The sequence below is a fragment of the Haliotis cracherodii genome, unplaced genomic scaffold, assembly GCF_022045235.1.
Source record: "Haliotis cracherodii isolate W230 unplaced genomic scaffold, xgHalCrac1.p SCAF_2, whole genome shotgun sequence".
NCBI classification, from domain to species: Eukaryota; Metazoa; Mollusca; class Gastropoda; order Lepetellida; family Haliotidae; genus Haliotis; species Haliotis cracherodii.
In genome coordinates, this window is record NW_027266275.1 from 56,592,021 (window position 1) to 56,609,086 (window position 17,066).

Genomic DNA, 17,066 nt, shown 5'->3' on the forward strand with positions numbered 1-17,066 from the left:
TTTAATTTCTCATTGTTGGAAGGTGTTTAATAATTATATAGATTTTGTTTGATTGTTTGTTGTTTAACGCCGCACTCAGCAATATACCAGCTCTATGACGGTGGTTCGTAAATAATCCAGTCTGGACCAAACAATTTAGTCATTATCATCAAGAGCACCGATCTACGCATTTTGGGATACGATGACATGCATCAACCAAGTCAGCGAGCCAAGTCGCCTTCGTACAAGCATGGGTTGTTGAATTCCTATTCTAACCCGGATCTTCAGGGGTATTTTTTTAAATAATAAGGTTCAATGAAATTCTGTATATGTCCATAATAAGTGTGTATAAGTAGATGGATAATATGTCCATACACGCCAAGTTAATGGTATATGCATTAATTTAAATGCAAATGATTCAATGATGAGTTCATTCACAAGTCCATATTTCAAGGCATGTATTTGATATTCATAATAACTCCATAAAAGCTACACAATGGCAACAAAACGGTACCAGCATCACAGATACCAATAATACATGAGATACATATAATTACTTTAAAGTTAAAACATGTATCTAAATAGAAAATTAGAAGGATACACTTCCGACATTTTTCGTATTTTGTTTTCGTTTGGAGAGAGAAGTTGTGTTTGGTATCTGATGGGTGCAAACAGGTGTTCCCTTCCGCCCAGGCCTTGCGGCAATGCTATAGCCCAAAATGAAACAAGCCTTGTTCAACAGGTTCAGACTCAAATTTCTATCCCACTTGGGCTCCTTTTAGATTTAAATATAATTTCTCGGGTCGATATGTGTCAGAAGAAATGAAATATTACAGCACTGGTGAATAGGTTATATGCGCATGTCAGCGTCGATCCTATAATATCCTTTTATGCAAAATACATATATACTGATGAATTAAGGTAGTAATACTACGCAAATATATGTCCAGATGCATACATCAGTATCATCTCGTGATCTTAATTCGTGCTTTGAGCCCTTTTTCTACCGGAGATTTTGGGGTGTTACATCACACCAGAAAGCCAGGTCCAAATTCAAGTCAAAATTTCATGGTCCGTCTTGTATGTTGGAAACCAATATCGCAATATGGCTAAATATTGCTGAACGTGGTATTAACCCGATTACTCACATAATTATTCCATTTTCTACAGTCATCTACGAACACTATCTTTAAGGAGGTATATCTGTATCATCCAAATGTCCATACATATATGTCCACATTTATATGTATAAAGCAAGTCGTCCTGCACTCTTCCTTAAAAGATAAATGTTAAGCATTTCCTCTGTGTGGATTTATATAATGTAATATCGTTTTAATGTCATGCTGATGCAGTAAACGTACCACAGACCTGATGCTAGAATAACATCTAATTTCTGAAATGAACATATTTTAAAGAAAAAAACAGTTGTTTAAACAATTCTTATAAAATATAAGAACAAGGAGCCAAGAGCCAAATATTGGGCTGTGTTGGACATATTTGTGTCGGGGTCTTATAACAGACAAACCTGATGCCTTTAAGTATAAAGATAAGTAAGTATAGATGTTGTACATATTCAAATATGTTCGTGATTAACCCAACCTTGAAAAATATTGAAAGATGAGTGGTAGCTATTTATGCCATTATTTCAAATTAAAATGAGAGCACATCAGGAAAGCATGGTACTTTAATATACGTATCTTGTTAACCCAATATTCTTTTTTAAGTAAGAGCAGCATGTATATCGAGAGTATAGGTTTGGTGCGTGACTTATCACACAGTACTTTCAGAAAGTGTCCATATTCTGTTTATCGGCAATAAATAACATAAGACGATTCATACGGGTAAATACGATTTACTTCAGAACTAGTATAGATTATTTAAGGTTAGGGGGAAATGTATGTAATTAACAGAACTTTGGCCGGGTTTGAAGGATTTGGGTCCTGGCTTGGGCTTTGTGTTGGACGTGTTGACGGCATTTCCAGGTTTGACGTATCAATGACAAAAATGATGTCAGATGCAATTCTCTGCCTTTTCGGGTGAACAATTGGCTTGCCTTTGGATGTGTTTGTGGCGGGTGCCACTAGTGGATCGGAATGAGCTCGCGTTTTTGCGAGCATCCAATGATATCATTTATTATGATGAATCATGAAACATGCTCCTGATGTTGTCGCAATGGTGCAGTTGGTTTAACAACAAACAAACAAAACATAATATCTTTAAGAATTATGTTAACAATTCCGATGCTAAAAATAATCTCACAATCTCCATACCTCTCTCTCTCTATGAAAACATAATAACTTTTTTTTTAATAATCTGAAGGAATAATAATGGCAATACTATCAAAATTATCATCATTATTTATGTTACTTATCCTCAAGTGAAGTAGTCCTCCACACTATACATTCAGTGAAGAAGCCCATGAACATATGAACTATGTAACATACATTCATGGAAATTAGATGAACAGTTGAAGTTAGCAAATGATATTATTTGGTCGAACGTCTATCAGCCATCTAATCTATTCATGAAGAACATTTCACGTGGGACCAACAGAGGGAATTATGACTATCGACTTGCTAATTATTTTTTATATTCATGCCAGCTCAAACGATCTATTGGCTTGATTTATTGTTATGGTATCCACAAAATAAGTAGGGTCCGATTTTTTCCGTTTTTGTTGAAATAAAACTGAATAATATTTGCTGTTTACATATCAAAGTTTGCCAAATTGTTACAAAATGTTTGCCCACAGCAAGGCTACGTATCCCCAACATATTGTGCTAGGCACAGTATCACTGGACTGAGGGAGGGCGGTATTCCTCCTTGTGGGTCACCTGCTTGGCAATATGGGACGGGAAAACTGCAGGGGGTGAGGGCAGTTAAGTTGATGGTACAGACAGATAAGAGAGATCATTTTACAAATGTGAAACCTCAGTCCACAAAGGAAGAGGCGAAAGCTGAAACTTGGTGAGGTTTACAGAACAAAGGCAGTTATTTCTAGTTTCTTACTGACTCTCGAAGATACATTTAATAAAACAATTAATGTGTGTGTGTGTGTGTGTGTGTGTGTGTGTGTGTGTGTGTGTGTGTGTGTGTGTGTGTGTGTGTGTGTGTGTGTGTGTGTGTGTGAGAGAGAGGTAGAAGAAGATTTGTACACCATAAAAATGGCTACGTATGTAGTTGGGGTAGATATGTTGAATGCCCGGCCAGTATGTCCTTTGAGTCACTACAGTTTCAGTCATTAAAATGCGTAAAACAGTATTTGAGTGAAAGAAAACACTATAAGTTAGTGAAACAAAAAACCTCAGTACAGGCACACCCAGTCCCCCAACCCCAAGTCTGCATGTACCAATACTCATACCTGCCACATCCTCAACCACTTAACTTACTCACACAATCATCTGACAACATGTTCGCCAACCCTCGTATCACAACGCATGCACGCATGCACGCATGCACACACGCACGCACGCACGCACACACACACACACACACACACACACACACACACACACACACAAACAACTTTCTTCTTTCCCCAGCATTATGTCTACGTCAGCCATCATGGATCCATGCGCATGCTTTCATACATAATCCATCCTCCCACCATTCCCCAACATCCATCGAACTATAACTATATCCGCCCTCATGTATCGGTATTCCTGCTTTCATACATACATACATACATACACCCCCCTACCATTCCCCAACATCCATCGAACTATAACTATATCCGCCCTCATGTATCGGTATTCGTGCTTTCATACATACATACATACACCCCCCTACCATTCCCCTACATCCATCGCAGTATAACTATGACTATAACCGCCTTCGTGCATCCGCACTTATGTTCACATTGCATTGCATATGCATCGAATTACAAGTTTAAAATATTGTAAATATTTTACAACATGTACATATTATATATCAGCAAAGAGAGATTATTATAACGCAATAGATTTCATCCGTCAAAACATCACAGAAAAAGGGGCAGCCTGGAATTTTACAATGGCATCTGAATGCACTAAGACGTTCAACTGGTCAGGAGGTGAGAGTTGCGGAAGATTACGGTAAACTTCAGTTACAGATCTCCATTACGAATATCTAAAGTATGAATAAAGATCACAGCTTGCTATGACGTGTACTTCATGCCTGCAGAATTAGCAAAGTCCTTAGCTTTAAATTGTATGTCTAAATGCTTATGTAGACAAAGACCCAAATGTATATAGGCATGACCATATTATATTCTACGCAAATATCACCACATTTAAAAACAAAGCTGGTTGAGTCTTTGAAGGGCATTAAGAACTGATACACACAAGGAAAAATATTTATGGATGTCAACGGAGGAACACTGCGTTTCGGAATATATACTTTCTCCTTCATCAGGTGCATATTATTAAATGCTATGAGGCAGAGAACATATATTTGTACCTGTAAGACAACAAAAGTAAAAAGATAGCAAAGAAGGGAACGCAACAAGGGAAGCCAACAGATAACTGGCATGGCGCTGATTACCCCGCCTCCCGTTTGCCCATTGTCCATTTCCCATTACCAATCATTCATAAGTTAAGTTTTGGCTTTAATTTGTCCATTGATAATCAACCATCAACGTCCATTATCTCCACCCTAAAAATATGTAGTTTACTGAGAAAGTGGTATCCAAATATAATGTGTGTTACTGTTGACCACTTTCTTAAAGGCATTGTTGGTCCAAAGTTTTTGGTCATAGAAGCCGTGCCATTTTTCTCTTGTCAGAGGAGTACACAAAGTATACGTCATCTGGACTAACATTTTTGGTTCGGTGGCTGGGTTAGATCGCCAACTTTGTGTTCTGGCGATTGGGTGCCTCACTCACAGTGTTGGTTCAAATCCCGGACGGGACTCAACCCAAGAAAGTACGAGAATCTGTACTTTACTCAGAAAGTGTTATCCCAATTATAACATTTGTTGTCAAGAAAACACAATAAAGGTATATTCGGCTTTGGATGGGTAATGATATCACAGACATATACGGATATTGATGATGACTTGGAGGAGCTTCGTAACGCACGTCTTCTCAATTCAGGGATTGGTAAATCAAAATATGTGTGTGCGCGTGCGTGCGTAAAAGTGGGCCTGTTGGATGTTACATAAAACATTCATCTTGAGCGGGATGGTAGTTCGAGTTGGATTAGCATGTTAACTATATGATCTTCTTTAGGCAGAGAATGCCGCGCATGAATGTATTGATGAAATTCCTAGGTACATGGGGCCTTTTCGTCCCCAGGAATACCCACAGTGGAGACTTCAATTGGGATAGGGTGTACACAATGTGTTACCTGGTAGATTGTGTGTCATCAGACCGGACAACGTTGGTCTTTGACTGATTGTGGCGTAAAACACACTTATTCATTTACTTATATCGGAAATTGAATGTTCATCTTAATTGTTATTGTTGAACATGTAATATATTTTTAAAGAAGTAAAACAGTGACATAATAACTACAACTTTATGTGAGCGCGAGTAGCTTTTTTGGAATGAGATGAATAAGTCTTATAAAGTTGTAAGCTTCTTCACAACCGTGTAACTATGAATTGACTTTATTGGGTAATCAAAAAAGAGATAGGACATAATAACCAAATTTCATACGATTTCACTTGTCCACCATCTTGGATGCAAGGCGAAAACATTTCAGCGCGTTTGAAGCCACTGAGAATGCCCCCTGCAGAGTTGGACGAACATTCTGCGGTGGCGCGGCTGAGTTGACCAGAGGCTATCAGCAGTATTTCCAGAAAGGATTACCAGAAAAACGGGGTTTTACACACAAGCCAATAAACTTCGCTCATTAACACCAGAGTAAGTCAGTAAAAGATTGAAAACTGCCCCATAATTATGTATGACATGCTTGTCGGGTATTGCTACATATATATGTGAAAACAAAGTTATTAAAATGAAGAGCAAAACTGATGAAAGTTAACAATAAACGTGTATACGTGTTATATCGTCACTGCAAAAATAATGATCGTTTGTCTTTAGTATTAACATTCAAATACGTTATATCTGTGTTAGCGATATTGTCATTGTTCCACCGGTGAGTCAGCGTTAGCCGTACTATCTCGTAGTATAATTGTATTTCTGAAGACATCACGATACAGTTTTTACAATGCATCACGTCTGCACTAGCGCTTGTTTGGTGTGAGGTGAGGTGAAATTGGGTTTAACGTCGCGTCCAAGATTATTGCACTTATATAGCGACGTGCATGCACGTGTATGTGTGTGTGTGGCTGCTTGTACTAGTCCGGACTGATGCCGATTTATAGTGCTAGCTCACTGAGATACCATGCCGCAGTTTAACATGAATACCCCACTCAGACACAGTATACTGACTCCGAGCCGACCAGTCCTTGTTTTAGCCCCTTAATGCCGAGCGCCAGACAGGGTAACAACAAGTACAATCTTTTAACGTCTTTTTGTATGACGCGGCCGGGATCGAACCCTGGACCTTCCGCTCTACCTCTAGACCACGGAGGCGGTCCTTGTGTTTGGGTGTTTCAGTGGTTTAAATCGCTGCTATTGATATTGTTGATTAAACTTTGATACTATGAACAATATAATGTTATGTGAGAGGTTGACGTTAGAACGGTAACATACTAATAGTATATAGGATGACATAAACAGAACAATGAGAAGTTCGTCCAGATTAGTGTATAGGCAACATTTAATAATTAAAATAATTACATTCAACAACTCCCCTTTTAAGTCCATTTTCCTGACTTATAAGTAAATGCAAGAACAATCGGCCGGAATACAATGTATAGTTCTTGTCCACTTCCATATGACTATATAGCATACAATAAGCTATCGGGTCCCGTTTGGATCGGTTTGGGTGGCAGCCTAGATAGCCATAGAATAGTTTCATCTTGGAATCTCCCATATCACTGGGGATACTCTTCAATTTAAATGGAGTTACTCGTTACGATTCCGAATCTTCACGTGTCTGTGTTTATGAACCATTGTCAAATAGTGGTGACATTAAATCTAGGAAACAATACGCGAAATCGCGCATGCACAGAACGGAAAATTTGGTCAAGGCATTAAGTAATTCGCATGCGCAGAACGATTGATTTCAGTACTTCCGCTAAGCGCTTCGAGTGCAGCGTCAAACGCGGGCCTGTAATCTAACACGCGGGGACTGACCAATGAAAACTGAGAAGTAGAAATACCGGTAGACGCTGTTGCTTGATTGACAATGTCAATCAAGAAAGGGAGGAGCTTAACGCTATCGTCCTCTCCCAGTAAATTCCGATGTCAAATAACGACGTTATTTGGACGGAAAAACGATGGTTTGAAAACGTCCAAATAACGTCGTTTTTCCGTCCAATGACCATATACGGAAAAAAAACGACGTTTTCGTGTTTGCAGTGTATGAAACGTGCCCCGTATTCACTTACTAACGCAACCTGAGTTGCGAGTGATCACCCAGTAACAAATCGACCCGTAAATGGCCAAACGAATCATGGGGGTTAAAGACACATGCTATTGACAAAGGTATATAATAAAATATATAATATCGCGCGAACCTCGGCGAGGGCAATTTCTCCTGGCCAGCCGGGGAGGACTATAGTCTGGGGTGCATAGCCAAAGTGTTTCTAAACATGGGAAAGTCACGATTAACAAACTAATCCATACAGAAAATGTAAGTATCAAAATAAAGCCCTGAACATAATCTATCCAACGATATCATTAAAGTTTAACAACAAGGTGGAGGCAAAAATGACCATAAATACATCAGAATATCTGTGTGTCACAACACATTCAACACACATGATAAGGTATCAAAGACATCTGACATAACATCAAGTCAATACATGGTAAGAATGCGCCATTAATTCTCAATAAAATGAAATAGTCGGGTCACCATGATACTATTCAAGGACAACTTCCAGACTTGGCCGAACGGTGTCAGAATAAAAGCGGGGGAAAGGAGCGGTCAGTAGACCGAGTGACAAGACTAGTTTTATGTCCCGGTGAAGTCGATCTCGTATCATCTCGCTATCATTTACAGAGACTGACCTGGAAACCTATGTCTGCTTGATAGCCAATCTGTAATGGGCGTCTACACTCGATAATTCCCTTCTAGTGTCAGTTTTGAAAGAAGACACTAATAAATTGGTTTTCATGTGTGTTGCTCACAGCAGAGAAATCTTTTAAATAGTGATAGGGTTCTGTCGCTTTTATTGACGATAATGGACGCTGACCCTTCCGTCCTATATCATCCAGTGAACGTATTTCCATTCTATTATGTACAGTGGTATTTATATAATTATAAAATGTTATAATGTCAATATTATACATATTAACATTATTCAAAATATTTATCATGCCAAAATAAAAATTGTACACACTAAGGTTCTCGCGGATGTGACCCTGCAGATTAGTGCAATCTTCATAGTGGGTCTGACCCGTGAAGACCCGGGGTAGAATAGTAGGTCTTTCGCAACCCATGACTGCTGTAAAAGGCGACTATGCTTGTCGTAAGAGGCGACTAACGGGATCTGGTGGTCAGGCTCGCGAACTTGGTTGATGCATGTTATCGTATCCAAAATGCATGGATCGATGCTCACATTGTCACTCACTGGAATGTCTGGTCCAGACATCATTATTTACAGACCGCCGTCATATAGCTGGAATATTGCTGAGTGCGGCAACAAACAAAAAACAACTCATTGTGTGCTCCGCACACACGGGTAGTTCAGAGGTCCGTGCTGTTTTCATTCACTGTGTACAGCTGTGTTACAAAGCAAATGATCTGCTGACCATAGGTTCGAATCCCAGATTGTCAAGATTATGTTTCTCGATTTGTCCGAATCATGAACGAACACCCTTTGGGTTTTCAATGCACGTCTTGGTTAATCACTGATATCACTGAAATACTGTTATATCGGTATCAGTGTTAAGTCGGCGATAAATCCAATTCACTTTCACCCACTGATTAGTGTCGTGATAATTGTCTTGACATGGGTGAGTATGGCTCAAGGCTGTGGCTCAATATTCCAGCCATATCACGGCAAGAAAACCAAGACTGCACTAAACACAGTCCACCAATGCGGAGGACTGAACTCCTGGGTAGAATGGTTCGAATACTAGTATTTACAGACCGTCGTTATATTGCTGGAATATTGCTGAGTGCGGCGTAAAACAACAAACAAACAAACAATATGATTTGAGACAATGATCCGAAAACTCCACTACGCGAATACTTCTGGAGATGCCAGTCGTCTAAAGTGCAATGCTGAGTTATGTCTCGTGGGTTTGTCAGACACACTAGATGTGTCAGAACCAACACGTTCTCATTGGTTTCGCCAAAGTGGTAAACGTCTTAGACACGAATCACCATGGGATTTCCAGTCACTGAATATCTACACGTCGTGTTAACACTGGAAAACTCTTCAAAGCGGTTTTAAGCCCAACTCACTCACTGAAAGCTCATGACGTTTTCACATCGTTTATCCTGATTGACGTGTGCATCTCTTCATGCTGAATCACAGGGGGCATTCGTCAGAAGTAACACAATACCTTATAAATAGGATCACATGCACAACTTGCATTAACGCGAACGCAGTGACTTGTGTCAAATTGCTTGTCGAGAGTGGCCAGGTTCAAACAGTTAGGATCAGGTGCGGAATGGTATCAGTAATAAATCACGTCTTAATAGGACCAGTTGTTTTGAGGCTGTTAACGCAGGTACTTTAAAAACTGCTTAGCAGAGGCTTTCGCGGGGCTGGGAGTGCCCTGTGTGAATGTGATTTAGATCCAATAAAGACTTCCTTATAATGTCACAGTGTTAGTACCACGCACCAGCAGGCGAGTACACTGTCATGGAAGTACCTTTTCTCCTCTTTCTCCCCCTTAACACAACAAAATACACAACTACAACATATTGGGATACTGTACGGTGCACTGACTGACCGCAGTTTATTCTTCAACAAGTATTCACATTATCATGAACATCGTCCGCATCAGGAACATCACCAGCATCATGGCCATCAACACATCGTAATTTACAGGAATATACATGTCATGTAGATTCGATGCTTCATATTTCCAACGTATACATATACACAGGCATCGACGCCTTATTACGTATTCTAATGGCTCGTCAGCGCATACTCATCAGAGTATATCCAAAATCCATACTCTCACAACTCAAGTGTTCGAGATTTCAACTATGGATACCGATTCATCTCACGACGTATTATCAGGGCTCGCCAGCACAACTTGCAAGCAAAGCATAACATCCTGATCATCATATGGACAGCCGCAGGTACTACACACATAAATAATAAAAATTATAGATTTAACCGACGTGTACTCCAATCGGCATCATAGGTAACCGAACATGTTTAATATAGCCAGCACGACTGCACCGCACCTGAGAATGAAGTTTCAACTTCCCGCCTTTTCTTATATACCCATTACGAAACCGGGTTACCTCCCTTTGTTGTGCTTTCCGACGTTAGGAGAAAATAATTTCGTTTAAATTCGTCCCTCAAACGAAAGAAATTATATTTCCCCTCCTTAACACAACAAAATACACAACTACAACATATTGGGATACTGTACGGTGCACTGACTGAGGAAACAAAGAACGGGCAAATTCAAAGCCCCATAGAAAGAGACACTTTTAATCTATTTTCGATGCTGTCCTTAACATAGCCATCTTTGGCACTCTCGCTCCTCCAGCGACCATGTCGTTTAAACATTCTATCAGGGATGCCTCTATTGGCTGCCAATGTTGCTCCACCTGACCTCAAACTATGCAGACCATAGCATTTTATGTCAGGTACATAAGGCTTAAAGGCTTCAATAAATAATTCCCTCAACCGAGTATAAGACATCGGTTTGTTTTCGGCTCTAAATATATAGCCATCACTGGTCTTGGCCAGATTTCTGAAAAGATAAGTTTCAGAATTAGTTTCTTCCTTTAATCCAGATTTTTCCAAAAAACATTCCATACACTTCACAGGGCACATCTTTTTCCCTGTTCTACCAATAATCAACCAATCTCCATCTCTGTATACATCGGTCTTGGACCTTTCTATAAATACAGTCATATGAGTATCAAAAAACAACAAATCACCATGCTTAATATTAAGCAACTTGGCAGACCGCATAAAACCTGCGAATGCAAGCAAACACATACACACAGTTCTCAAATTATATACATTTTGGTCTTGCATTTTGCAATCAAACATCCTTTCAAGTACTTCAATCGTAATAGGCTCTTTCTTTTTAACGGGTTTAACTAACTTCCGTTTGGCTGCCTCCAACAAATTTATCACCAACGTGATGTCCGTGGGAGTGGGTAAACCAACAATAACATGAAAATGTCGAATACTATAAAACGCTGACTGCACGGGCGAAAAAGAACCCGACCGCTATATAATTGACAGCAAATAAAGCGCACAATGTAAGGGAGATAACGGTAACCCTACAGGCATACCGTTAGAAACAGCCCACTTTCTCCAAGTACGGAAACCATACTTGTACTTTCTGCACGTGGAAGTCGCTCTGGCATGATTAAGCAGTCCCGGTATTGCTTTGGCTAATTCCTTCACACTCGGCGTTAGCTGTGCTATCTCGTCACCAAACACATGATCAAAAACACCTGTAACAGGAAATTCAAAACTGAACCCAATCGCCATCATGTTAAAATTTAAATCATAAACACCAAACAGACCATTGCTTTGTATGCTTGGGACATATACATCTTTGTAAGTAGGCAGATAAACCACTTCCTTCACCTGTGAAACAAACTCTCCCCTAGGACATAACAATGGCCAAAAAGTAGCTGAATACCAAACAGGAACTATCAACGTATGCCGTAATGACCTAGATACCAAATAAACAGGTGGCACTATCCAATTGTTGCCTTCAGCCCAACTCATGGTAAATGCATCCACTCCACATGATCCAGGATTCCAATATCTGGAATAAAACCTAGCAACCTTGTTGTTATAATACGAGGCAAATACATCTATATCATATGGACCCCATATACTCTGTATGTGCTGATATACAAAATCACTGATTCCCCAATCGTCCATGTCCACAAGCTTGCTAAGATAATCTGATCTCTCATTTTCTGACCGGGGTATCCACTGCATTTCCAACTGAATCTGACCTTGGAAACAAAGATTAAAAATGTCCATAGCAATGCTTTGCAGCCCAGATTTCATAGATTCTTTAGCTACAATCGATTCAACCTTTTTTATTATCAGAAAACCATTTGATTCTGTGTGACTTCAGCAAAGGGAGAAAACTCTGCAGAACCATATACACTGCCTTTAATTCCCTGTGTGTAGAACTCAACGCAGCTTCTTCCACCGACCACTGCCCATGTGACTGATCCTCACCAAACTGTACGCAATACCCTCCGTAGCCGACACTACTGGCGTCACTGTATACCACTCTCGTTAGCAAAGGGAGAAAACTCTGCAGAACCATATACACTGCCTTTAATTCCCTGTGTGTAGAACTCAACGCAGCTTCTTCCACCGACCACTGCCCATGAGACTGATCCTCACCAAACTGTACGCAATACCCTCCGTAGCCGACACTACTGGCGTCACTGTATACCACTCTCGTTAGTGTGGACTGATCACACCATGTATATTTATTTATCTCATGTAACCAAAACTCGAGTTGATGTTTGCTGTACTGTGTCAAAACAACAAAAAACAACTCATTCCATGATGTTATACTCACCGTCTGCATAGACAAAGCCCTAGTCATGAGCTGAGCGACAGATCCTACAACCAAACTCATGCTTATCACCTGCCCCACGACTGAAGCCACTTTTCTAACCGGGACAAACCCGCTACCTTTCAATAACGGGATGATAGTTTCATACACTTCGTGTCAATTATCAAGATTTTTCACTTTTTGGTACAAAACCGGACTTTATGAGATCTTGCTTAACAGCATTTCCAATAATCGTAGTATTAGCCATAGAATCACTGGGCAAAATACCATCATCAAGAAAAGTAAACAATTCTATAGCCTTTGTAACGCCAATACTTTACCAACTGACGGGTCACCTTGCTGAAAACATAAGGCGCCGATGTAAGCCCGAATGGCAAAACAAGAAACTTGTAATATGTCATTTTGTGACCACTCCCCCATGAGAAACCTAAGTATTTGGTATGAAGAGGAAATATGTCAATATGGTGATAAGCCGAGTGAATATCAAACTTTACAAGCCAGTCATTTTTGTTTATGTACATCATCGCTGTCCTCCAATCTTCATATTTCACCGATTGTTTCCATACATGCTTGTTGACCCATGACAAGTCTAAGATCAGTCTCTTCTTACCTGAAGATTGGATTGACACTGACAAAGGATTAACAAATGTAGGCTTTATATCACACTGCACCACTAAACCTTTTTTGAGTAATTGAGACACAGCCTCTGATACAAACTCTTCGTGCAATCTAGCAGACTTGTTGTTGACTAAAACCGTATTGGGTGGTGTTGAATAAAACGGAATTTTGTATCCATTTTCTATGATTCGACGCCGATTCGACGCCGAAAAGCAATGTTTTGTTTTGGCCTATCCTTCACACTGATTTCTGCATGGCCCTGTTCATATTCAAAATAATCATCAGTCAGTAACATATGATTATCACTAAGACCTACGTCATACTTCACTTGTGAGTCAGTTTCTTTATTAATGGGGAAATTATATATCATTGATTGATGGCGCTATTAGTTGCTATAATAGAAATCGATAATACTTTTTACGCCATCTTCGCTTTTGATGCAATTAATTAAGTATATGTACCTTTTAAAATATTTTTTATGTTTTCAGTAGAATATATACTTGAAAAAAAAAACCAGTTAGGGAACATGATATTTTAGGGGATATTTTTTTATGAAATTGTGTGTTCAACTTTCACCTAACGCCCCCCCCCCCCCCCCCCCCCCCCAAAAAAAAAAACAACAAACAAAAAACCAAAACAAACTCAAAACAAAACAAAAGAAATAAATTAAATTAAATTAAATAAAAATAAAAAAATAAAGGATTCACGATCCCTCACTATTTGGTTCAGTTCAGTTTAACGTTAGCATGAGTCATGGTCAAATATCACCAGAGGACAGCACAAGTTTTAACCAATGAGTTGAAAGAAAATACAACACTACAACTCGCAATTACACTTTATTTAGAATGAGAGATTTCGAGTCAGATAAAATGGGTCTCCAGCAACCAGTGCTGGCCGTAAGAGGTGATCTGGCGGTCAGGTTCGGTGGCTTGGTTGATCGCGTATTATCATACTCTACGGCGTGGATCGTTGCTCATAATATCAATCACTGGATTGGCTGCTCCAGTCTCGATCAGTTATTTACAGACCGCCGTCTGAGTGCAGCGATAAACAACAAATATACATATGATCATGTCATGAGATTTTAATATCGTAACTGATTTTTAGTTTACGGTTGTATGTTTGTTGTTTAACGCTGCCCTCAGCAATATTCCAGCTATATGACGGCGGTCTGTAAATAAATGAGTCTGGACCAGACAATCCAGTGATTGACATCACGAGCATCGATCCACGCAATTGGGATCGATGACATGATTCAATCAAGTCAGCGAGTCTGACCACCCGATCCCGTTAGTCGCCTTTTACGACTTGCTGAAGACCTATTCTACCCCGGATCTTCACGGGATTTTGGTTTGCGATTTTGAACTCGATAGCTAATGGTACTATATACATAAGCATATTCACCACCCGTTCCCCACCTACATGAGCTTACTTTATCTATAACAACTTATAATTTAAATATAACTTTCGAATGGGATCCTTATCATATTAACGAAGCATTAACATTGTTAAGCGAATTATCAAATGAAAGCTACACCCACCAACTTACATCGACTATCAATGTACAGAAAAGGACCATGACTTCTATTTGGATAAACCTCATATTTTCTTATGATGATTGGGATTATCGCTTGACATTTTCTGACTGTAGGCGTTAATTATCTTCCCTCATCCACGCCTTTCAAACTGCGTACCTGGAAACAAGTCTATGGACACTTAAAAATGAAAGGATTGTTTCGTAAATCATCCACAAAACTATGACCAAAGGATCACTTCTGGTGTCCCCCGAGGGTCACATGGGAACGAGGAAACAGATTGGGCAGATAAAACGGTAATTCATATAGTCGTAATGAGTTACCGTTATTATGAGAACTAACGGACAGTTTCACATCTTTAGGAGGGATGGTTATTCACAGTACCTTGACAGGTTTACACCGGCTATAAATTTTCAAATCGTTTTCAAGCTTCAATGGGCGGCTTTGGTGGAAATCTTTTAATACTCTTGACTGAATATTAAGCTCTGTTGTTGGTTTTGAGATGTGTGATGGACGCCGACAAGGAAGCCAAAGTAGAACAATTCCATCTCAATGGGTGTTCAATGAAACGTATGGATTTACAACTTCAGATCGACACTAGATCAGATGTTCAAAATTAGTTTCTAAAACCCTAGCATGTCAGTGATTGGCGTCATTAATATCTAAAGTAATTGTGGGAAGTATGGACTATATAATAATTTTATTCATTCCTCGGTAGGGCGGGGTAGATCCTAATGATTAAAGAAAGAGGAATCAGGAAATGTTTGGAAGGTTCATACAAATGAGAATCATCTTCTTCATGTGTGTTGTTGTTGGTTTGTTGTTTAACGCCGTACTCAGCAATATTCCAGCTATATGACGGCGGTCTGTAAATAATCGAGTCTGGACCAGACAATCCAGTGATTAATATCATGAGCATCGATCCACGCAATTGGGATCGATGACATGCATCAAGCAAGTCAGCGAGCCTGACCACCCGATCCCGTTAGTCGCCTTTTACGACAAGCAGAGTCACCTTTTACGGCAAGTATGGGTTGCTGAAGACAAATTCTACCCCGGAATCTCTTCATGTGTGTTTTGGACTAGAAAGCGCCTTAATGGTTGAACTGAGAATTTATGTTGATCCGAACACGTATTGACAGTTTGTTTTCTTCTTAGGTGGTTGAAGGCAGTACACACATCAGTGTGGGTCAGATACTCTCGTTTCGTGTATTTGACCCTAATTCGCCAAGTGGTTAAGAGACGAAAGAGTATTTGTCAGTCATATAAACAGTAAGTATCCAATCCCTCTTCTGAACATTAATATTTTAAGGTTTTCGTCTACCGTTTGCGATTGCAGTCAAACAGAGGACCTTCGTTACTCCGTTATTGGGGGAAAATAGAATTAACGTTAAAAACACGAGAGACATGAAAAGCTCCAACCTTGCAGATGCCAGGTATGGCGTGATCGATGAGCAGTTATGTTGTACTTTTAACGCACTTACTAGTAACACGGCCTCGATGAGCGATGTCCACTGTAGATTAAGCCGGCATATTTGACTGACTGTAACGTCGTCTGATCATTATTTCAGTTATATAATGGTGTGAATCCTGAAAAAAATGTGATATGACTAGCATAGATCTACAAAGTCTTAGACATCGGTTTTTTACATAGATTTCTTTGCTTTTTAGAACTTTATTAAGACATTATAAAGCTAAAATGCATAATAAAGTTATCTTCCCGCCACACCAGTTGGTTTGTATCGTAAAACGTAGATCTCAGTGAAGTCTCGTGATTTGGTATGTTTGAAAATGTTCCAGCGTGATGTTCATGCAAGGTGACAGTTATGTAAGCAAATGGAAATAGGCCAACTTCGTAGACACTTATTTATAGTTAGGAATTCGTTTGTCAACATGTTCTATAAGCAGTACAAGCAAGAATCAGGTTAATATATTTTCGTGAATGACTGTTTTGACTTCGTATCTACATGTATTTTAGATGTATCGCTGCCACGGGACATTTCCTTCAAACATTTCCTTGATGAGGTGAGTAGTATCTTCTCATCCATCTCTTGCTGCCTTTGTGTTTTTACAGCTTGCCAAAGGTAATTTCGACCAATGAGATGGGATTCTCGGGCTTGGGATGTGGGGTGTGGAGTGTGCTGGGTGTTATTAAAAGAACCCAGGCTGTTTCCGAAAATGCT

At 39.6% G+C, this 17,066-nt stretch overlaps 1 protein-coding gene and 1 pseudogene across 1 annotated transcript; both read right to left on the reverse strand.

Annotated features, from left to right (window-relative positions):
* Positions 1-10,623: 10,623 nt before the first annotated feature.
* LOC139467697 (integrase/recombinase xerD homolog) lies at positions 10,624-11,205 on the reverse strand. Its single transcript, XM_071249213.1, has one exon. It carries the CDS (start codon positions 11,203-11,205, stop codon positions 10,624-10,626), a length of 582 nt encoding a protein of 193 aa, XP_071105314.1.
* A 395-nt stretch (positions 11,206-11,600) lies between these two features.
* On the reverse strand, positions 11,601-13,254 carry LOC139467699 (uncharacterized; annotated as a pseudogene).
* Positions 13,255-17,066: the final 3,812 nt, after the last annotated feature.